At 32.8% G+C, this 22067-nt stretch overlaps 2 protein-coding genes across 6 annotated transcripts; one reads left to right on the top strand and one right to left on the bottom strand.

Moving 5' to 3' along the window:
• Nucleotides 1-1587: 1587 nt before the first annotated feature.
• On the bottom strand, nucleotides 1588-20889 carry LOC111992308 (alpha carbonic anhydrase 4-like). Its single transcript, XM_065764238.1, has 7 exons — nucleotides 20573-20889; nucleotides 19520-19737; nucleotides 17954-18060; nucleotides 17733-17838; nucleotides 2840-2998; nucleotides 2676-2729; nucleotides 1588-1677 (listed from the first exon to the last, which is right to left on the bottom strand). The coding sequence occupies exons 1-7, from the start codon at nucleotides 20829-20831 to the stop codon at nucleotides 1588-1590; spliced, it is 993 nt and encodes a 330-aa protein (XP_065620310.1). The 5' UTR covers nucleotides 20832-20889.
• LOC136063621 (uncharacterized) lies at nucleotides 10319-13721 on the top strand. Of its 5 annotated transcripts, XR_010625248.1 has the most exons (7): nucleotides 10319-10509; nucleotides 11061-11152; nucleotides 11248-11300; nucleotides 12423-12538; nucleotides 12667-12718; nucleotides 13283-13417; nucleotides 13525-13721. XR_010625248.1 is itself a non-coding variant. In XM_065764265.1 (6 exons), the coding sequence occupies exons 1-5, from the start codon at nucleotides 10483-10485 to the stop codon at nucleotides 12685-12687; spliced, it is 309 nt and encodes a 102-aa protein (XP_065620337.1). In that variant the 5' UTR covers nucleotides 10319-10482; the 3' UTR covers nucleotides 12688-12713; nucleotides 13525-13721. The 5 variants fall into 5 exon arrangements, 2 of the variants coding, with proteins under 2 accessions (XP_065620337.1, XP_065620336.1); XM_065764265.1 differs by lacking the exon at nucleotides 13283-13417 and having other exon boundaries at nucleotides 12667-12713; XM_065764264.1 differs by lacking the exon at nucleotides 13283-13417.
• Nucleotides 20890-22067: the final 1178 nt, after the last annotated feature.

Here is a 22067-nt window from a genome sequence, read left to right as displayed (position 1 = left end):
ATGTGTTTTTTTTGAGTTGTGTAACTCTTTTTATGGTTTTGTATCCCTATAATATTTTAAATATGACATCTTTGTATTATAATTATCATTGTCCTTCGATCTAAAATAGTTTTAACATTAATTCTATTTACAGGTAGGTTGAAAAGAGAATAAAAAGATGAATTCTCATAAAAAAAAGTTAGATATATGATTTTTCTTAAAAGGGAAAAATAAATGATATAAATTTTTAGTTTAGTTGAGACTTCTTCGATCCTCCATTTGTTTGGTTAACATCCTTAGCTTTCCACGTATTTCTACTATATGTGGGTGCATTTTGGTCTCCAACAACAAGCACATGAGTCGTATTCTTCAGGCCAAATGCAGCTTATAACCAGGTTCTTTTCTGCTTTGTTGATTATTGGGTAAAAGCTTAGTGAAGAAAGAACGTGGATACTGTTTTGCTGACAAGCTTCTCAATCCTTTTGTTTTTCCCATTCAAGTTATGGGGCTACTAGACAATGTGCTATTTAGTATTTACGCAAAAAAGAAAAAAAGAAAAGAAAAAAAGAAAAGGAGGTGCTCTGCCAAAAATCTTTTGATAACAAGATGTTTTTGGTCACAGGTTGAACTCTTTTTTTGCTACTTTCAAACGTCAATAAAGAAGCAGTTTTTTTTTTTTTTTTTTTTTTTTTTTTTTTTTTTTTTTTTGCGTTTAATCCCATATGAATACCCTTTTGTTGCCGAACAGTTTACGTTATTACCTCACTTAGGTGTAATTAACAGTTACAAACAGAAGTGATGTGAGCTGCAACGTAAGACTGGGACACAACACAATCACAAGACTCTTATAGCTCCGTAACATAGCATGCTCTTTTTATTAAGGGAAACATGGTTCAAATCCCACTCTCCCTCGTTGTATTAAAAAAAAAAAAGGGGAATGGAACACCAGATTCGATCGATGCAAGTATATGCTGTAGTGTCATGCTGACCAGAACTCTGCAGCAAAATTTTAAAGGGCACTGCACGTCCTTATTTTGCGTTTATATTTTCATTTAGCTGTATAACAACGCTGACCAACATTTTGTGGTTGTTTTCCTTTTTCACTTTGGTTCTCTCCTTCCATTGTAAGAATTAACCTTCCCTATAAGAGTTCCCTTTTCCAATTAGCTATCCCTTTTAATCTCTCATCATTTGCTCATCACTTAAGGTTTCTACTATCACTCGCTTTCTTTCTTGGGGGAAAGAAATACCCTTTAATTTTCAGAATACTGGTGTTAGTTATGCACTTTGTGTTTGCCAAGACAAGAATCCAAATTGTCATAATAAAAAAATCCTTATGAGGAATGAATGATAACAATGTTTGCTTGAACCGCATGGTAAACTGCTCCTAATTTCTTATTTCAAATGGTGTAACATTTGCTTTGATACTTAACAGAAATATCAATTTTCATATTTTTATTTCACTTACCTGCTGAACATGTAACAACATCTTTGTTTCAAGACACACAGGGAAGGTATTCTAGTTGGTGTGTGTAAAAATCTCTTATTTGGAGACAATACAACTATGTGGTTCAGCAAGTATTACTTCTATATTCAAATTATGGAAACCTAATTAGAACCTACATTCTTCTTTTCCGTGTAAAAGCGAACTTCTCTTTCACCCAATTCCTGAGTTGGCCTTGAATTTGACTCAAATCCCTAAAAAAGAACAAACCAGCAATCAAATTAGTAACAATGTATTTGAAAATGAATTTGCTTCTTGGTCAAGACAAAAGCATACACATTGGCTTAAAGTGAATAGGCAATTTAGAGGAAAATTGTTTCTGTTACATTTCCTTCATCATTTGCTAATTTTTATATTGTTTCCTCTACTTTATGACTGATGTATTTACTGATACATGCATTAATTATATCAAATGATGCGCCATTGTCCATTAGTAGCTTTCCCGAGACCAGCAGTAAATGTTTTAGAAGATTCAAACCCATCTACGTACCTTAATTCATATTAGGGTTATTCGTTAATAATCTATTTTAAGAAAGTTTTGATATCACTTTTATGGAAAATGAAAAAAGCTGTCAAAATATTAATTACTTTTTTTTTTATTTCTCATAAATTTTTTTTTTAAATGGATTATTAACGAGTGTCCTTAGGGCACTCATTAGCATTTCCCTACATATTATATACATATATCAAAGTGAACAAAAACAAACATTATAGATTGGCTTCCCATTTCCCTTTTTAGTTTTGAACTTGAAAGAAAGTAATTATTAATTTTTCTCTTTATTTTGGAAAAAGTTCTTCAAACATCAGCTGTTAGAGTTCCAGTAAAATAAGCCAAAAAGCCTATCTTCGTGTGAAAGAGTGAAAATATGTTGGTCAATAATAAAGCTTCATCTTTGTAATTATCTTTTAAATCTCAGAACAACCATTGTCACATCTTCCAAAAAGCAGGCGGTGGCAACCGCTGTATGTCTGTATAGGACCACCATCCACTTCAGAGATTCCAATGCCAAAAGAGACATGTTGATTAAATCAACTAGAATATCCTATATTGGGAATTATCTTGCATCTGATAGATATTTTTGATTTAGAAATGATTATCATAAATAACTTGTCAATTTGGAACTCCTGCACATCCTTAATTTCTGTGGAGTATTTAATCAAAATGATGTCATCCCAGTTCAGAAACACTTACATCATGAACAGCTCCCCTTAATGCTGCCACTTGTTCCCTTGAAACTGTCATCACCTATAAAAGAGAAGTTGCATGTTGGAAAGTGCATATATGGAGTAAAAGAAAAGGTAACAGAACCAATATTTCATTTATTGGTTGAGAAAATTGTGTGCTTAGCGAAGGACCTTCTTGATTATTGTCCAAGTGACACCCTCAGTGCATGGAGGAACCGTAAGAGAACCAATGTATCTGTAATACCCTGTGCTCTCAAAATTAATAGCTCTTGGGTTCATCATCCCCAAATCTATCTCTTCTTTCCCAACTGACTTTATGTGGTGGAGCAGCTTCAGAAAAAGAGGGAGGGGGGCCCATAAAGAAAATCAATAATCAAGAAAATTCATAGGAAGAAATAATCATATGTCAAACTAAGATTTTGATTCATTCATGATGAACAATACTCTTCTAATGCATATATGTGAAAAGTATGCTATTACTTTCGCATTCCAAACCATTTTTAATAACCCAAAAATGGATTCTTATGGATGCTTAATCATTTTCTATAATTTATTGCCAAAGAGATAAAATGAAGGGTGTGTAATGTGACTTCTGGGGAACTTAAAACTTTAGCTCTTGAATGAATACTTCCATTGTAAGGAAGGGGACGGGGCCAAATTTGTCACAGTACGTTGCAATAACATCCATCTCGTAACTATAGTTTTAATAAATAATGTGATGCATTTATTTCAATATATTGTACATAAATATGTGCATATGCATTTATGCATCTCTAGAAGAAAATGAAAAGAACACCATCTAAGTACGTTTGTAAGCAAGGGATCAGGGCGGCCATATTTGTAAACAATTCCGATAGCAGCTATCTTGTTAGTACTGGGGTTTTGATGAACTACATGGAGCTCCAAGTCAAACCTGAAAACTACATAAGATTAGATTTTTGTACGGAAACCAAATCAATGTTTGGAGTGGGTTGTACAAAAATCAATTTGCCCGTAGATGTATCAAATGAAAAAAAGAAGGCAAACAAAAACCTTGATTCATTGAATGTGTGCTCAGATGGTGAACGCCAATGACACTGTTGCAGATTGTAGTCAGTCCCATTTATGTTAATATGTCCAGCATCTCCTTTCCAAGCCATCTGACGAAACATCCATTATAGATAATAAAAAAATCGATATATTTAAACTCATTTTGTATATCTATTACTCGATATAAGGAAATGTTTTACCATTACTATTTTTTTTTTTTTTGGTTTCCAAGCCATTACTACTTCAAAACCCTCATGAGATAATATATATGTGTATACCCATACACACATACTTGCATCTTAGGCAATGTTTGTTGCACCCATTGTGTGCATTTACACATTGCTCAAAATAAATGAAATCATGACTTTAAGTCTCGTTTTCAACTTAAAATCATTTTTTCAATTATATTTTGGTAGTGTGTAAATGCACAGACGTTTGCAATAGAATTATCCCATTACATATTTAAGGAGTTAAAGCTTATATGGATCATATAAATTGTCCATGTGATGTATGTTTCTATAAACAGAAAACGTTGATCGTTGAATGATTAACCTGTCCAAGTTCCAAATGGTCCAAGTTGGTGGGTATGTAACTCAAACATTCATTAGATTAAGCTTACAAACATTAACCAAATTGGTACTTAATAAAAATTAAAACCATGAAAAAGGATAACAAAGTATAGCTTCAGTAGCAGGCTGGCAGCTCACCGAAATGTCATGTCCTCTGTTCTTCACAAAAGCCTGAGCTGGTTTGTAATCCCCTTTTAATTTCCCCAAGCTAGGAAAAACCTGTACCCTTCTGTTCAGAAGATCAATAGGAGATTGCAATTTTCCATTACCACAAGCTTTCCAAAGTGGATCTATGTTTCCCCATTTCGTTGGACCTTTACCAGTATCTTCAAGGTAAGCAAATGGAGATTCATCCTCTGCAAGGCATGAAAAGATTATTTAAATACAATAATTCAAAGTACTCCTGATCTGATATCTTATGATCTTACACTCTGGCTCAATTGGTTAGAAGTGTGTTAAAACTTCCCATTTTATCTTCCATATATTTTTCAAGACAAAAAATCAAAAATTTTCTTTCTGAATGTAGTACCAATTGTTATTTTGTCATATCATAAATAGGATGGTTGATAAATACTGATAACAAGCCCATCTGTGAACAAATAATGAATTTAATAAATATCTATTATTGGGAGCAAACGCCATAAGTTTAAAACTCTTTCTAAAAAAAAGTATATTTCTATCAAGAAAGTGAAGTAAAAGGAGAGAGAGAGAGAGAGAGAGAGAGAGAGAGAGAGAGAGAGAGAGAGAGAGAGAGAGAGAGAGTGTATATTTCTATCAAGAAAGTGAAGTAAAAGGAGAGAGAGAGAGAGAGAGAGAGAGAGAGAGAGAGAGAGAGAGAGAGAGCATCTTATTTTCTCAAACATAAAGAAAATAAGATTGTTTCTGAAGAAGGTAAAAATTTGGGTTGATAGATCGTTATGAAATGGGCCTGACGGGTCAGCATCCGTGGGCTGATTGAGGACGGATCTTGCGTGAACGGGTGCAACATGGACAAATTGAGTGCCCATGTGGCAGACAAAAACCCTAGAGGGGAAATATTTGCAACACACGTTTAGTCGCCATAGAATCCTAAGATAAATGGAATCCTAGCACAAAGAGGATTTCAGAAGATATGCGTATTAATGAAAATCTTCTTTATAAGGAAAAGTCTTATCCATCACGTTTGGGATTGTTCAAAGAGGATTCCTATAAAGAAAAGACTTTCAAACCAAGAAAGAGATGTCAACCTTCTACTACTATAAAAACCTCAATACTCTCACTGACTAAGATACACATAATTTACCATTCTCTAGCATTCTAGAGTTATGAGAATAGTTCTAACTTGACCTTCGGAGGGTATTTGGCCTGCACTACACCGGTGCTCTTTGTTGAGTCTTCTTCTTTTACTGTGTAGGTGATATTTTGAGTGTGCGAGTATCATGTGGCTCATTGGTGATATTTTCGGCATCATCAGTTTCCTTGTTTTTCGCTTGGACTTGAAACCTGATGCAAGAAGTAGGAAAGAAGCTAATACCTACTTTATTCTCGAGCATAAACCGAAAAAAAAGGAGTTGGATTTTGTTTTTGTTGTCTTTTTTGTGTTCATGCCGAAAATGGAAAGAAAGTAAGAAGCCATTCCTTCAAATCTCAAATAATAATAATAATTATAATATAAAAAATAAAATAAAAAGACCAGCAAAATCCTATTAGAGTCCTTGAAGATGAAGTGACACAACAATATGTTTGCACTTTGCATTCATCATAACTTCAAAAAAAAAAAAAAAAAAAAAACTACATGATAGAGAGAAGAGAAGGAGATAACATACCCACTTCAGAGTCATCTGCAGAGACATTGTAGAGGTGGGATGAGAGAAATGAGAAAGAGAAAAATGATACTGGGGTTGGTGTGGAAGAAGGTCATGGTTTTTTTTTTTTTTTTGGTTTTTGTTGTTATTGCTTTGCCTTATTTGTTGGTGTTTGTGTTTAAAGCTTTAGCATTGCCTATGTTGTATTCGTGTCTCTTGCTCTTTATAGTATTAGAATCGGAGTGCCTTGACTACTATTTTCGGAACCCAGCTAAGCTAAGTAGTAAGTACTCATTTAGGATGCGTACTCTTTCCCATGCAGGGAACAGTTATGAGGGCTTAACAGGATAAAAAACCTTCTTGGACTTCTTCTTCTTCCTCTTTTTATTTATTTATTTATTTATTATTATTATTATTATTATTATTATTATTATTATCTTAAATTGATAAAAAAATTTGGATGCAAATAAAATTTTTTGAAAAAATTTTAACTTCAAATTGGTTTATAGGAAACTTTTCCCAATCCAAAGGGGATAATTTACACCGTTAATTATTTTTTGAGCTTTCATGTTAATTTTCAGAATTTTTGTATTTAGGATTGTATTTCCTTGATTTTAGGCATTTTAAAGGATTTTTAGTCAAATCAAAGTACTACTATATTTTAGATTTTTTCAAAGAATTTCTATTCAAATCAAAGTACTATATTTTAGGTGTTTTTAAGGATTTTTACTCGAATCAAAGTCCTATTATAATAGAATACCAATTAGAATCAGAGTATTTTAATCTGTAAAATAAGTCTTTTGAAGTCTATAAATAAGCTTGCAATATGTAAAACAAAATTATGATAGTTCAAAATATCTATTAATGTTTTCAAGAGAGAGGTTTTCTCTTTTTAGTTTTTATTGGTAAATTTCAGGCTTTCCTTGTTGATTCAAGGATCTCCTTATAAATTTAAGGGTTTCGTTATGCTAAGACGAGATCTATCCCTTGTCATAGTTTTCATTTTGTTATAACTACATGGTGATTAATAAAACCATCATTGTGTACTTTTACTCACATGATATATTTAATGAGTTATATGACTTGTTTTAATAATACACTTGAATTTTATGTGTTGGAGGAAAATGGGTTGGACCATGGGAGGAAAATGAGATAGAGGAAAACTTTTCTATTTCTCAAACCCATTAAGTGTCAACTCAAATGAGTATTTATTTGTAATTTTAATCATATTACTTATTTAATAATTATGAGACCTATTAAAATGATTTAAGGTGTTACTTTTCAATTGAATATTCACATGTACTTGTTTAAATGATTTAATGAGTCATATAATTAAATACATGTGGTTGGTTTTGCAAACAATCATATAATGGACTAAAGAAGATTCTTCATTGGATGAAAACTTCAATATGTTTTTCTCTTACTCCCTCCGTTTCAATTTGTTTGTCCTTTCATTCTATTTTGGAATGTCATTACAAGAGGGGCGATGTGGAGGGTAGGGAATGGGTGTAATATTCGAATCTGGGATCATCGATGGTTTCCTGAGCTAAATGGATGTAGATTGGTGTCGCTGAATCGTGATCCACACTTGTCAACAGTTGGTGATCTCCTCTGTTTTGAGCCAATGTCCTGGAAATCTACGTTGGTGGACCAAACTTTTCTTCCCTGGGAGGTTGAGAGTATAAAGAATATCCCACTTATCTATACTACTCATGATGATTTATTGGTATGGCCTTTCACCCAAGATGGTTAGTATTCAGTCAAAAGTGCTTATCAGATTCTGTCTTCTGCGTTATTTAATTGTCAACCTTGGAGCTTTGATCTAAAATCTAGATAGTAGCAAGAAGTTCTGGAAAAAGGTTTGGTCTCTCCAGGTTCCCCTAAGGTGAAGCATTTCCTTTGGCGAGCTTCAATTGACTCTTTGCCTACTAAGGTTAATTTGGCAAAACGCACGGTGGTGAATGGTGCAAGCTGTAATTTTTGTAACGAACACGATGAAGATGGTCTACATGCGCTGTGGCTATGAGACCATGTTAAACCGGTATGGCTCTCAACAACTAGTTTCTCTCTGTTAGTTCACAAACAATTCTGGTGTTTTCGGGATGTCGTGGATCATGCTTTGGAGTCTCTTCCTTCCAACATTGGTGGTCTGTTTTCGGTAGTAGCATGGAGCTTTTGGCAAATGAGGAATCGTATCAGGGTTGGTCAGTCATCCTGGAGTAGTGATGAAATTTTGCCACGAGCCCAAGACCTTCTCTAGGAATACCGAGCTGTTTCTCCTCAGTTGCTTTAATGTCCCTTCTTCGACCAGCTCAGTTATAAGGTGGATCCCTCCTTCGGATGGTATATACAAGGTTAATTTTGATGGTGCTGTGTTTACAGAGCTCACTATTGTCAGTATTGGGGTAACAATACGTGATTCTTCTGGACATATCATTGCTACTCTTAGCCAGAAAATTCGTCTTCCTCATTCAGTGGATTTAGTTGAAGCTATGGTAGCAAGTAGGGAGCTTACTTTTGCTAGTGTGTCTTTCTCAGATCGAAGTAGAGGGTGATAGTCTGGAGGTTATTTGCAAAGTTAGTAGTACCTCTCCAGCTAGAACAATGTTTGGTCACATAACTGGGGATGTTCGGCATCTAAAGTCTTCTTTTGATTTTTGTTTCTTTAAGCATGTAAAAAGGAAGGGTAGTCATCTTGCCCATTCTTTGGCTGGAAGTGCAGTTTTATCTGCTAATTTTGATATGTGGTTGGAAGAACTACCACTAAATTTGGAAGCAGTATTTCAAAAAAATTTAATTCTCCAATAAATTTATTTATCTTTCCCTAAAAAAAAAAAAAAAAAAAAAAAACAGTAAACAGGTGCCGTAAAAAGTGTCATGATTCATTTTCTTTTTTAATTCTCCAATAAATTTATTTATCTTTCCCTAAAAAAAAAAAAAAAAAAAAAAAACAGTAAACAGGTGCCGTAAAAAGTGTCATGATTCATTTTCTTTGCTAAACAAGTGTCATAATTCCGTGAATAGTGAAAATGCTGAACATAAAACACTAGGCTTTTGACCGCTTGATATTTTATTGTCTCAGGGAACTCTTTTTGCCATTATTTTCGGTAACAGAGAAATTCTCTTTTTCCCCCTCTAACACCTAATATAGTGTGTAATTGTATTTAAGTTTTACCTTTTTAATAAATTTCCTTAGTGAAAAAAGTCCATTTTGATGTAATGAAATGACCCAAGTTATATATGATATTTTGATATGTCAAAAGCCTTATAACTCAACTGGTTAACAACTTCTAATCTATATATCTATATATATAACATATAATAATAGGTGAAGCAGAGAGAAACTCAAATTGCAATTCTAAATTAGAACTCTAATTTTGTGTCATGTGTCTACATTTATGTGGCAATCAGTTCATAATTATCCTTCCAATTATTCAATTAGAATCTGAAATTGAAATTGAATTTTGCTTCATGTGGCTAAATGTATGTGGGCTCATTCTCATTAAAACCACTTATATGTATCGGGTCAAATGAGTTATTGTGCTAATTAAGTTTTTTCTTGATTTTGCAGTCAAACGTGAAAACCAAAGAGGCTATTTTTATACCCAAAGAAATCACTGATTTCACAAGAGACGGGAGGGAGGGAAAGTGTCGTAGAGATTTCTTTGGAAACTTTCATTTAATTCTTTTAATAATGATTGTTTCCGATCGTTGTGTTGCTTGCTTTGACCATCATTGTGGATGGATGGTAAAATATCAAACTATTTTGTTTATTATTTTTAATCTTTTGTAGTGAGATGGTTTGTTTTTTAATTGTTAAATATTACTTTCAATTTCTACTTAGCTCTTCATTGGTGCAGAATAATTGTATGGGGAGAGAAACACTGGCTACTTTATGGCTTTTCTTTTGTGGTGAGTAATATCTGATTTGCAACAGAGTTTATACTTTCTAGATATATGCTATGGTAAATAGCCTTCTCTGGCTACATAAAATAGTTAATTATTTTAGTTAGTGCCCCCTTCTTATGTTGTTACGTGGCTTTTAATTTGGTCAAAGGAATTGACCAAGTCCTAGTACTAATAGGACTATGTTTTGCCGACATTAAGCAATTCTACTTCTAGGTGGAGTTTGTATTGTACTCCACGACATAAGGCCCACATCTTTGCTATATATATACACTAGTTATGCGGCTATTGTTAATGTGTTATGAGTGCCGCAATATTAGAATAGGTTTTTTATATTCTCTGGTATTTTGTATAGAGTTCTAAGGTGTGACTTTGTTCTAGAGATTTTCAGGTTTCTCTAGTCACATGCTTCTGGTGATTAAAAGCTCTTTTGGGTGTATTTGGAGTTTGGGTTTTGTGAGAGTATTTGGTACCACCTTTGTAATCTTTTTCTTTTGTTAGTGAAACTTTCTCCTCAACGCCGCCCATGGACGTAGGCCAAAAGCCGAACCACGTAAATCTTTGTATTATCGTGTGATTGTTTCTTTTGTCGTTCTATTTGGATACACACACAACAAATAGATATTCATGCTTCTGCTATTCTCAACAAATTGGTATTAAAGCTTCCGCTTTTACAACATCTTAGAAGATGTTGATAATGAGGGGTAGCAAATCTATCTCTACAGCTAATGTTATGAGATGGGCCTTTGAACAAAGCTTTAATTTTCTTCTGTTTGGAAATTTGACCATTTAATCCTCATGTCCAAGATTGTGAGGTGCTTAGGAAAAAGAAGACATACTTTCTATGCTATATAAAACTTTTGAAATTCATGGCATAGTAGTGGAGAAGTTCCAAACTATTTTCTTAACTTTCGTTCCAAGTTTTAAATAGTGTCAATCAGTGAGAAGTTTCCTTGATGTTTCTTCTATATTTTTGTATAAATTATTGTAACTTTATTTGAGATGTAAGGCAATATGTTGTATTTGTTTGTTCTTCTCTGATTTTTATTTTAAGATTGTTTTTCAAGTTCTATTTATTTTACATGCTTCTTTAACGATTTGCAGGCATTTCCTTCTCTCCATATATGGAGCAGTTATCATTGGGCTGAAACTTGCTGGATGATTAAAAGAATTAAAAGTTATATATATTCTAATTGGTAAAATTCTGACTTGCATTATATAATTTCGAGTTTATGGCTCAGTTGCATTTGAGCCTCAATGTGACATCTTTTTTCCCGTTTATTTGTTGCAGTTTACTATGGTGTAGAAAATTATTTTCTAAGTTTAGCTCCACATGTTGTACAGGTGAGTGCTCTATTTCCCTACTTTTTTTTGTCATGATTTGATATCTCTAGATTCCTCCTCAACTAAAGGTTCACTGTGAAGAAACTTAAAGGAAGAATAATCTTTAACTGCTTTATGGGCATATTTGAATTCTTCTCTAACCACCTAGCACCTTTCCCCTTATAAGTTCTTAGTGGAGGGTGAGGTCATGGATTCAAGACCTACTGGGTGCAATAAAAAAAAAAGGTTTTAGTAAAGGTTTACTGTTGTCATGTTGATGATTGATGATTAATGGCATTGAAAATTCTTTTCATAGTTTAGCTCCACATGTTGTATAGATGAGTAAGTTTTTTCTTGATTTTGCAGTTAAACGTGAAAACCAAAGAGGCTATTTTTATACCCAATGAAATCACTAATTAGAGGCTATTTTTATACCCAATGAAATCACTAATTTCACAAGAGATAGGGGGAGGGAGAGAGTCGTAAGGCACTATGAAGGAGAGATTAAGGACCACCACCATGTTAGACCATCTCCCACCTTCAACCCAGCCTCTTGCCACCAATATATATTGCTTGAACCACTATTGATACAGGTATCTTTAAACAATAAAAATCGGTATCAAATATGATTTAGGTTTTGTTATTTTGGGTTGATTTTTATTAATTTAGATATTTGGGTTATTGGTTTTGATTAAGCTTGAATGAAGAAGAAATAAAGGGCATGATCAAAGACGTATGAAACCCATTTAGCTTAGGGTTGACAGCCATTGAAGGTATTGCTGAGAAACAAGGAATTTTCTTTGCTTAAACGTGGTTTGGTTGTCATCCTATGTGATGTTCTTTTCTTCTTCTTCTTCTTATTTCAATTCATTCTCTAAATTTTATTTAGTTTTTTTTATTATTTTTTATTTTTTATCATTTGTTTTTTAATTCCTTTTTATTTTGGTATCTTTTATTTTTTCTTCAAATTTTCGTATCTATTGGTTTGTGTGTCAATGTTAACTTTCTAATTTAATGAATACTCCAAACTAGATTGAGTATTGCACACCAACTATTTGATTTGTATTACCCTTTTCTTTTTATAATTATGATTGTTGTTTGGAATGTAAAATTGTATTATGTTATTTTTCTATTTGGCTATAGGGGACAAAAGAACGAGGCACTCCATACATATAGCAGAACTCTTGCAAAGGTCTATTTCTACCCTCTTTTGTGAAACTTTATTTCTTCTGTCGTCGCACCGCCAGAGCCATTATTGGGTAGGTTCCTTTGACTCTCTGTTCATTCGATTTTAATATCATTTATCATTGATTTATTTCAAGTATAGATTCCCTATGAGATCTTGACTGCACTCTTTGTTAATGTTTCTTTATTTTTGGGTTTGTAGGTGGAAAGGCCAAGCCTTTGAGGCAACCCAAAGTCCAAGAAGAATGGGTACAGTTAGGTCTATTTTTCCCTTTATTGAAATCTTATGAATTTAGACTGAACTAAGTCTTTTAAATATAAATAAACTCATGATTAATAATATATTCATTTCCATGTGGTAGCACGGATTACATACTACTGTTTTTAACAAGACATTCAAAATTTAAATCTACATCCCTCAATTATTGAATTATATAAATAAATAAAAATATATATCTGACATGTTCTTATCTAAGGAAATCTAGAGTGACTTGATTAAACCCAAATCATCATGACTTTTTTTCTTGTACTTTATAATTAACTTGAGTTATTTAGAAGTCAAAATTAACTCGAATTATTTAGAAGTCAAGAGCATTATTCTTTATATTCTTTCGAAATTAACTTGACTTGGATTCGAATCCCCATTCCCCACTTTGTTGTTAAAAAATAAAAACCCTTGAGATATCAAGAATTGTGGAAGAATTTACTCTAACAATTAGTACTTACATGATAGTAAAATTTTTTATTGAATTTTTTGACTTTGCATATGAATAATTCCTCTTTCCATAATTAATAATAGAAACATTAATTTGTTGCAGGTATTTGATAATTTTGGTTTTGGAATGAATAAACTACTCAAATTTGTGCTTGGTTTATTGACTTGTTTAATTTGTAATTGTAATGTAAGACCTAGGGAATTCAATGCATTATTTTACAATCTACAGAATTGGAGGGTAAGTAAGAGGTTTCAAATTATCAATGATATTAAAAATACATATTTTTCTCTTCAAATTCAAATTTGTTTTTCTAATTGTCTACAACTCTATTGCAATTGCCTCAGGATATTTTTGAGAGATTTGATAGGGACAGGAGTGGCAGAATTGATTCGATTGAGTTGCGAGAGGCGCTTTTGAGTATGGTATATGTTTTTTTGAGTTGTGCAACTCTTTTTAAGGTTTTGTATCCCAATAAGATTTTGAATATAATATCTTTGTGTTCAAACTAAAACATCTTTGTATCATAATTATCATTATCCTTCGATCTAAAATAGTTTTAAAATGTTAATATTCATTCTATTTACACGTAGGTTGAAATGAGAAAGAAAAATTCTCATAAAAAAAGTTACGTGATTTTTCTCAAAAGGGAAAAATAAGTGATATAATTTTTTAGTTTAATTGAGACTTAATCCTCCATTTGTTTGGTTAACATCCTTAGCTCCACGTATTTCTACCATATGTGGGTGCATTTTGGTCTCCAACAACAAGCACACGAGTCATATTCTTCAGGTCAAATGCAGCTTACAACCAGTTTCTTTTCTGCTTTGTTGATTATAGTGCAAAAGCTTGGTGAAGAAAGGGGCAATTCTTCTGGAGCACTGCTCTGGGTTCTCACAAGAGGGATGCTCCCCATCGTGGAATCCATGTGTGGGGCACACCCCCTTTTGTGAGAGCCTGGACTACCTAAGTTTTTTCCTGAAGGAAGAACGTGGATACTGTTTTGCTAACAAGCTTCTCAATCTGTTTGTTTTTTCCATTCAAGTTATGCGGCGACTAGACAATGTGCTATTTACTCCCAAAAAAAAAAAAAAAAAAAAAAAAGAAAGTAAAAAGAGGTGCTCTGCCAACAATCTTTTGATAACAAGATTTTTTTGGTCACAGGTTAACTCCTTTTTTTTTGGTTAGTTTCAAAGTCAAAAGAAACTTTTTCTTGTTGAATTTACCGGAACCACTTACGGTAGATTAATGATCCAAACGTCAAGAAAGGAGCACTTTTTTGTGCTTAATCCCATATGAATGCCCTTTTGTTGTCGAACAGTTTACGTTATTAACTCACTTAAGTGTAAGTAACGGTTACAAACAGGAAATGATATGAGCTGCAACGTAAGATTGGGACACAATCACAAGACTCTTATAGCTCGGTAACATTGCATGCTCTTTTTATTATGGGAAACATGGTTCAAATCCTATTCTCCCTCATTGTATTATCGAATAAAAAAAAAAAGAGAGAATGGAACACCAGACTAGATCGATGCAAGTATATGCTGTAGTGTCATGCTGACCAAAACTCTTCAACAAAATTTTAAAGGGCACTGCACGTCCTTATTCTGCGTTTATATTTTCATTTAGCTGTATGACAACGCTGACCAACATTTTGTGGTTGTTTTCCTTCTTCACTTTGGTTCTCCTTCCATTGTAAGAATTAACCTTCCCGATAAGAGTTCCCTTTCCCAATTAGCTATCCTGTTTAATCTCTCATCATTTACTCATCGCTTAAGGTTTCTACTATCACTCGCTTTCTTTCTTGGGGCAAAGAAATACCCTTTTAACTTTCGTTGTGCACTTCTGTGTTTCACAAGACAAGAATCCAAATAGTCATAAATAAAATATCCTTATGAGGAATGAATGATAACAATGTATGCATGAACACATAAAAAACTGCTCCCAATTTCTTATTTCAAATGGTGTAACATTAACTTTGAAACTTAACAGAAATGTCAATTTTCATATTTTTATTTCGTTTACCTGCTGAACACGTAACAACATCTTTGTTTCAAGACACACAGGGAAGGTATTCTAGTTGGTGTGTGTAAAAATCTCTTATTTGAAGACAATGCAGTTATGTGGTTCAGCAAGTATTACTTCCATATTCAAATTATGGAAACCTAACCAGAAACTACAAGCCTCTTTTCTGTGTAAAACCGAACTTCTCTTTCACCCAATTTCTGAGTCGGCCTTGAATTTGACTCAAATCCCTAAAAAAGAACAAACCAGCAATCAAATTAATAACAATGTCTTTGAAAATGAATTTGCTTCTTGGTCAAGACAAAAGCATACACATTAGCTTAAAGTGAATAGGCAATTTAGAGGAAAATTGTTTGTTTCCTTCGTCATTTGATAGTTTTTATATTGTTTCCCTTACTCTATGACTAATGTATTTACTGATTCCTGCATTAAGTATCTCAAATGATGTGCCATTGTCCATCAGTAGCTTTCCCGAGACCAGCAGTAAATGTTACAGAAGATTCAAACCCATCTACCTTAATACATATTATATACATATATCAAAGTGAACAAAAACACACATTATAGATTGGCTTCCCACTTCTCTTTTAGTTTTGAACTTGAAAGCAAAGTAATTATTAATTTTTCTCTTTATTTTGGAAAAAGTTCTTCAAACATTAGCGGTTAGAGTTCCAGTATAATAAGCCAAAAAGCCTAGCTTCACGTGAAAGAGTGAAAATATATTGGTCAATAATAAAGCTTCATCTTTGTAATTATCTTCTAAATCTCAGAACAACCACAATGACATCTTCCAAAAATCAGGTGGTGGCAACCACTAAATGCCTTCTTTGATAGGACCACCATCCACTTCAGAGATTCCAATGCCAAAAAAGACATGTTGATTAAATCAACTAGTATATTCTATATTGAGAATTATCTTGCATCTAATCGATATTTTTGATTTAGGAATGATTATTATAAATAACTTGTCAATTATCTGTTATACTATTCGTTGAAAAAATTGACAAAATGCTAGGTCAGATTTGGAACTCGTAAGTCACATCATATTCAGATTTTTAGTTAAATAACAAAAGCTTATGATTATATCATCATTCTTAGGGTTAGTCCTGCACATCCTTAATTTCTGTGGAGCATTTAATCAAAATGATGTCATCCCAGTTCAGAAACACTTACATCATGAACAGCTTCCCTTAATGCTGCCACTTGTTCCCTTGAAACTGTCATCACCTATAAAAGAGAAGTTGTATGTTGGAAAGTGCATATATGGAGTAAAGAAAAAGGTAACAGAACCAATATTTCATTTATTGGTTGAGAAAATTGTGTGCTTAGCGAATGACCTTCTTGACTATTGTCCAAGTGACACCTNGGGGGGGGGGGGGGGGGGGGGGGGGGGGGTCATAAAGAATCAATAATCAAGAAAATTCATGGGAAGAAATAATCACAAGTCAAACTAAGATTTTGATTCATTCATGATGGATAGTACTCTTCTAATGCATATATGTGAAAAGCACGCTATTACTTTTGCATTACAAACCATTTTAAATAACCCATAAATGGATCCTTATGGATGCTTAATCATTTTCTATAATTTATTGCCAAAGAGATAAGATGAAGGGTATGTAATGACTGGAACTTAAAACTTTAGCTCTTGAATGAGTACTCCTTAATGGGTATTATAATGGCATTATTTGGTATTGACAACTTTAACTATAACTTCAAGTATTCATGGCAAACCTATGGAAGGTTAGATTGAAGAATTCCACGTGTATGTGGCTTCAAGGTGCTCCAAATAGGAGATATTTGCACTAGTTGTAAATTTGTAAAATATACTCGAGGGCTAACATTCTCCTTCATTACAAGGGTGTTTTTGTTAAATCACCATGAATATTAGACAACATAATTGCTAGACAAGCCTTTCTCATCCAGCATAAACTAATGGGTTCTCATTATGATTGTTCACATATATAAACAAACAGATAGCATGCACACAATTATCTTTTTGTCTGTTTTAACGTAACAGATTATATATCTCTTTGAACATGGTTCTTGGGTAGTGTAAATCTCATTTGGCATAAATGTGTCACACAGCTATTACAAAACACAAATGAATTTTTCAAATTGAAATTCTTGGCATTGTTTGTGATGTTAGGTTCCTTCCTGCATTGAGCTCTATGTTCATTACTGTATTGATAAATGACAACTTAAGAAGATCATGCATGCATGTACTTTTTTAAGTATGTGCATGGTAGTATACATGCATATGATATTTAAAAGCATGCATTTATTATCTGAATAATACTTATGTGCATCATATCATGAATGTCTTATACATATATATGCTCGAGAGAGAGAATCATCTAAATACCATTCAAAGGAAGGGGCCTAATCTGTCACAGTTGCAATAACATCCATCTCCTAACTATAGTTTTAATAAACAATGTGATGCATTTATGTCAATAGTGCATAAATATATGCATATGCATTTATGCATCTCTAGAAGCAAATGAAGAGAAAACCATCTAAATACCTTTGTAAGCATGGGATCAGGGCGGCCATATTTGTAAACAGCTCCAACAACAGCTATCTTGTTAGTACTGGGGTTTTGATGAACTACATGGAGCTCCAAGTCAAACCTGAAAACATAAGATTATATCTTTGTACGGAAACAAAAGCAACGTTTGAAGTGGTTCTTACAAAAATCAAATTCCCGCAGATGTATCAAATGAAAAAAAGAAGGCAAACAAAAACCTTGATCCATTGAATGTGTGCTCAGATGGTGAATGCCAATGACACTGTTGCAGATTGTAGTCAGTCCCATTTATGTTAATATGTCCGGCATCTCCTTTCCAAGCCATCTGACGAAACATCCATTATAGATATAAAAAGATCGATATATTTAAACTCATTTTGTACATCTATTACTAGATATAAGTAAGATAATGTTTTACCATTACTACTTCAAAACCCTCATGAGATAATATATATGTATGTGTGTATACCCATGCACACACATACTTGCATCTTAGGCAATGTTTGTTGCACCCATTGTGTGCATTTCCAAATTGCCCAAAACAACTGAAATTGTGGCTTAAAATCTCGTTTTCAACTTAAAATCATTTTTTCAATTATATTTTGGTAGTGTGTAAATGCATAGATGTGTGCAATAGAATTATCCCATTACATATTTAAGGAGTTAAAGCTTACAGGGATCATATAAATTGTCCATGTGATGTATGTTTCTATAAAAAGAACAGGTTGATTGTTGAATGATTAACCTGTCCAAGTTCCAAATGGTCCAAGTTGGTGGGTATGTAACTCAAACTGTTAAATATTAGTATTGATACGTTGAATATGCTAGTATGGATACGAAAGCGAAAGCATAAAGTATAGAACATAATAACACACGAGAGTTACATGGTTCAGCCTAACGGCCTACATCTATGGAGGAAATCCTAAAGGGTTACATTAATAATATATTATAGTATAGTACAAATCCTGTGTTACAATGAATTATAACATGTGTATATATAGTAGACTAAACCCTAGATTAATAGACTTCTAATACAAGTAGGAGACTTGGCTTGCACACAAAGTAGAATTAGACTTAGGCTTATACTAATGGGCTAATATATCTCTAACACCCCCTTCCAAACTCAAGATGGAACTTTGATGAAATTTTGAGATTTGATAAGGTTGAGAAGATCCCTTGAATGAAGTTTGGCTCTGTGATGGTAGTTTAAAGAAGGCAATGGTCTTGCAATGTTGATGCGACTTCTAATGGTGGCATGACTATACCGGAGAGTTTTGACGGCAGTAGTAGAAAGCTAAAAAAAATGAACGCAGGGAAAAAACATCGAGGAAAACAAAGATTGCTCTTAAATTAAATATTAGTATTGATACACCATGTTGAATATGCTAGTATGAATGCGGAAGCGAAAGTATAAAGTATAGAACACAATAATACACGAGAGTTACGTGGTTCAGCTTAACGGTCTATATTCACGAAGGAAACTCTAAAGGGCTACATCAATAATATATTATAGTATAATATAAATCTTGTGTTACAATGAATCATAACATGTGTATATATAGTAGACTAAACCCTAGACTAATAGACTTTTAGTACAAGTAAGAGACTTGACTTGCACACAAAGTAGAATTAGATTTGGACCTATACTAATGGGCTAATATATTTCTAACACAAACATTCATTAGATTAAGCTTACAAACATTAACCAAATTGGTACTTAATAAAAATTAAAACTACGAAAAAGGATAACAAAGTATAGCTTCACTAGCAGGCTGGCAGCTCACCGAAATGTCATGTCCTCTGTTCTTCACAACAGCCTGAGCTGGTTTGTAATGCCCTTTTAATTTCCCACAGCTACGATAAACCTGCACCCTTCTGTTCAGAAGATCAATAGGAGATTGCAATTTTCCATTACCACAAGCTTTCCAAAGTGGATCTATGTTTCCCCATTTCGATGGACCTTTACCAGTGTCTTCGTGATAAGTAAATTTAGATTCATCTTCTGCAAGGCATGAAAAGATTATTTGAATACTATGATTCAAAGTAGTCATGATCTGATATTTTATGATCTTACACTCTAGCTCAATTGGTTAGAAGTGTGTTAAAACTTCCCATTTTATCTTCCATATCTTTTTTAATGTAAAAAATAATTAAAAAAAAAAAAAATCTGAATGTAGCACCAATTATAATTTTGTCATATCATAAATAGGATGATTGATAAATACTGATAACAGTCCTATTTGCTAACATATATATAGTGGATTCAATAGTCCTTTTATTATTAGGAGAAGCAAATGACAAATGTAATATTCTGTTTCCATGCAAATGCCCAACATCAAAATGCATTACTATCTTTAAAAATAAAGCACTATCAAAATATATTTATACCAAGAAAGTGAAGTAAAAGCCCAGAGAGAGCGTCTTATTTTATCAAACATAAAGAAAAGAAGAGTAGGTGATCCTAGGACAGGACAAGTAAAATAAAGCATTGTTTCCTTGGCCTTGGAACCCGATGCAACAAAAAGGAAAGAAGCCAATACCTACTTTATTTTCAAGCATAAACCGAAAAAAACTAAAAAAGGAGTTTTTTTTTTTGGTCCTTTCTATGTGTCCAGTATCCATGCAGAAAATGGAAAGAAAGTAAGAAACCATTCCTTCAAATCTCAAATAATAATAATACTTATAATATAAAAAATAAAATAAAATAAAAAAGACTAGTAAAATCCTTATTAGAGTCCTTGAAGATGAAGTGAGACAGCAATATTTTGCATTCCTCATAACTTAAAAAATAAAATATAAAAACTACATGATACAGAGAAGAGAAAGAGATAACGTACCCACTTCAGAGTCATCTGCAGAGATATTGTAGAGGTGGGATGAGAGAATGAGAGAAATGAGAAAGAGAAAATTGACACTGGGGTTGGTGTGGAAGAAGGTCATGGTTTTTGTTTTTGTTTTTGTTTTTTTGTCTTTTTTTTTTTGTTTTTTTGCTTTTTTGCTTGGCCTTTGTTGGTGTTTGTGTTTAAGACTTCCGGATTGCCTATGTTGTCTTTGTGTCTCTTGCTCTTTATCTGTAATATTGGAGTAGGAGTGCATTGATTTCTGTTTTCTCGGAACCCAGCTAAGCTAAGTACTCTTTTTGGGAGGGCCAAGGGTGCATGCTCCCTATTTGCCATGCATGAGAGCTTACCGGGATAAACAACTCATGTCTACGTCCTAATTGGACTACTTCTTCTTATTCTTCTTTTATTTTGATTTTGATTTTTTTTTTTTAAATTGATAAAACTTTTTAGATGGAAATAAAATTTCTTAAAAAAAGTTTAACTTCTAATTGGTTTGTAGAAAAATTTGCCCAATCCAAAGGAAATAATATAGGGGATAATTCGTATCGTTAATTAATTTTTGAATTTTCATGTCAATTTTCGTAATTTTGTATTTAAGATTTTATTTCCTTTATTTTAAGTGCTTTTAGTCAAATTCAAGGAAATAAAATCTTAAATATCCTTTTTTTTTTAATAGAAGAAATACCATAAACTTTCATTGAATCAAATTAGCCAAAATCGGCTTGAAATACATTTTGTAGATTTGGTGGAACATCAATTAGGATCAGAATATTTTGATTTGTAAAATAAGTCTTTTGAAGCCTATAAATAGGCTTGCAATATGTAAAACGAAATTTGATAGGTCAAAATATCAATATTGATTTCAAAAGAGGCTTTTTATTTTTAGTTTTTACAGATAGATTTCAAGTATTCCTTGTGGAGTCAAGGATATCCTTATAAATTTAAGGGTTTCGTTTAGCTATGATGAGATCTAATTGTAGGAGTCAAAATTTTAAGCCATATATAAAATGCCACCTCAAAATTTAGTGACAAATTATAAATTTATATGTCAATAAATTAAATAAGTCAAGTGTTGACATGTGTCATTTAAGATGATAATTATCCTAATTAAATTGGAATGATAATAGTTAATAATTATCTCTATTAAAATAAATAAAGTAGAGATAGTTATCTACAACATAGTTTTCAGAACCGGATCGGACCGGGAGGTCGGACCATGAAAATCGGGAACCAAGATGAAAACTGGTTTTTTAAGCTTAAAGAACCGTATTTTTAGTTAATTCCGTGAACTCCTAAAACCAGGGTTGGACCGCACGAACCGGTGGCAAGAACCGTGCGGTCCAACCCCTTAGCAAATTTTTTTCTTTTTTATATTTATTTATAAAAACAACTTAACACATTTTATTCCACTTAATTAAATCATCCATCTCTTACAAGGAATAAAAAAAATTATAATTAAAGTCCTTCAAAGATATTGAACTTTATTTCA

Source organism: Quercus suber, unplaced genomic scaffold (assembly GCF_002906115.3).
Source record: "Quercus suber isolate HL8 unplaced genomic scaffold, Cork oak 2.0 scaffold_547, whole genome shotgun sequence".
NCBI classification, from domain to species: domain Eukaryota; kingdom Viridiplantae; phylum Streptophyta; class Magnoliopsida; order Fagales; family Fagaceae; genus Quercus; species Quercus suber.
Note: the sequence above shows the minus strand (reverse complement) of the source record. Positions and strands in the feature narration are given on the sequence as shown.

What these genes read in the sequence shown, in the direction of transcription:
- LOC111992308 (XM_065764238.1), bottom strand. Translation starts at nt 20,831, where the DNA reads ATGCACTCCTACTCCAATATTACAGATAAAGAGCAAGAGACACAAAGA. An exon ending in TGCAGATGACTCTGAAGTGG is followed by an intron (nt 19,738 to 20,572) that starts GTACGTTATCTC and finishes CATGCCTTGCAG; the next exon opens with AAGATGAATCTAAATTTACT. An exon ending in CACACATTCAATGGATCAAG is followed by an intron (nt 17,839 to 17,953) that starts GTTTTTGTTTGC and finishes TTATGTTTTCAG; the next exon opens with GTTTGACTTGGAGCTCCATG.
- LOC136063621 (XM_065764265.1), top strand. Translation starts at nt 10,483, where the DNA reads ATGGACGTAGGCCAAAAGCCGAACCAC. An exon ending in AGTTATATATATTCTAATTG is followed by an intron (nt 11,153 to 11,247) that starts GTAAAATTCTGA and finishes TATTTGTTGCAG; the next exon opens with TTTACTATGGTGTAGAAAAT. An exon ending in TAGCTCCACATGTTGTACAG is followed by an intron (nt 11,301 to 12,422) that starts GTGAGTGCTCTA and finishes ATTTGGCTATAG; the next exon opens with GGGACAAAAGAACGAGGCAC.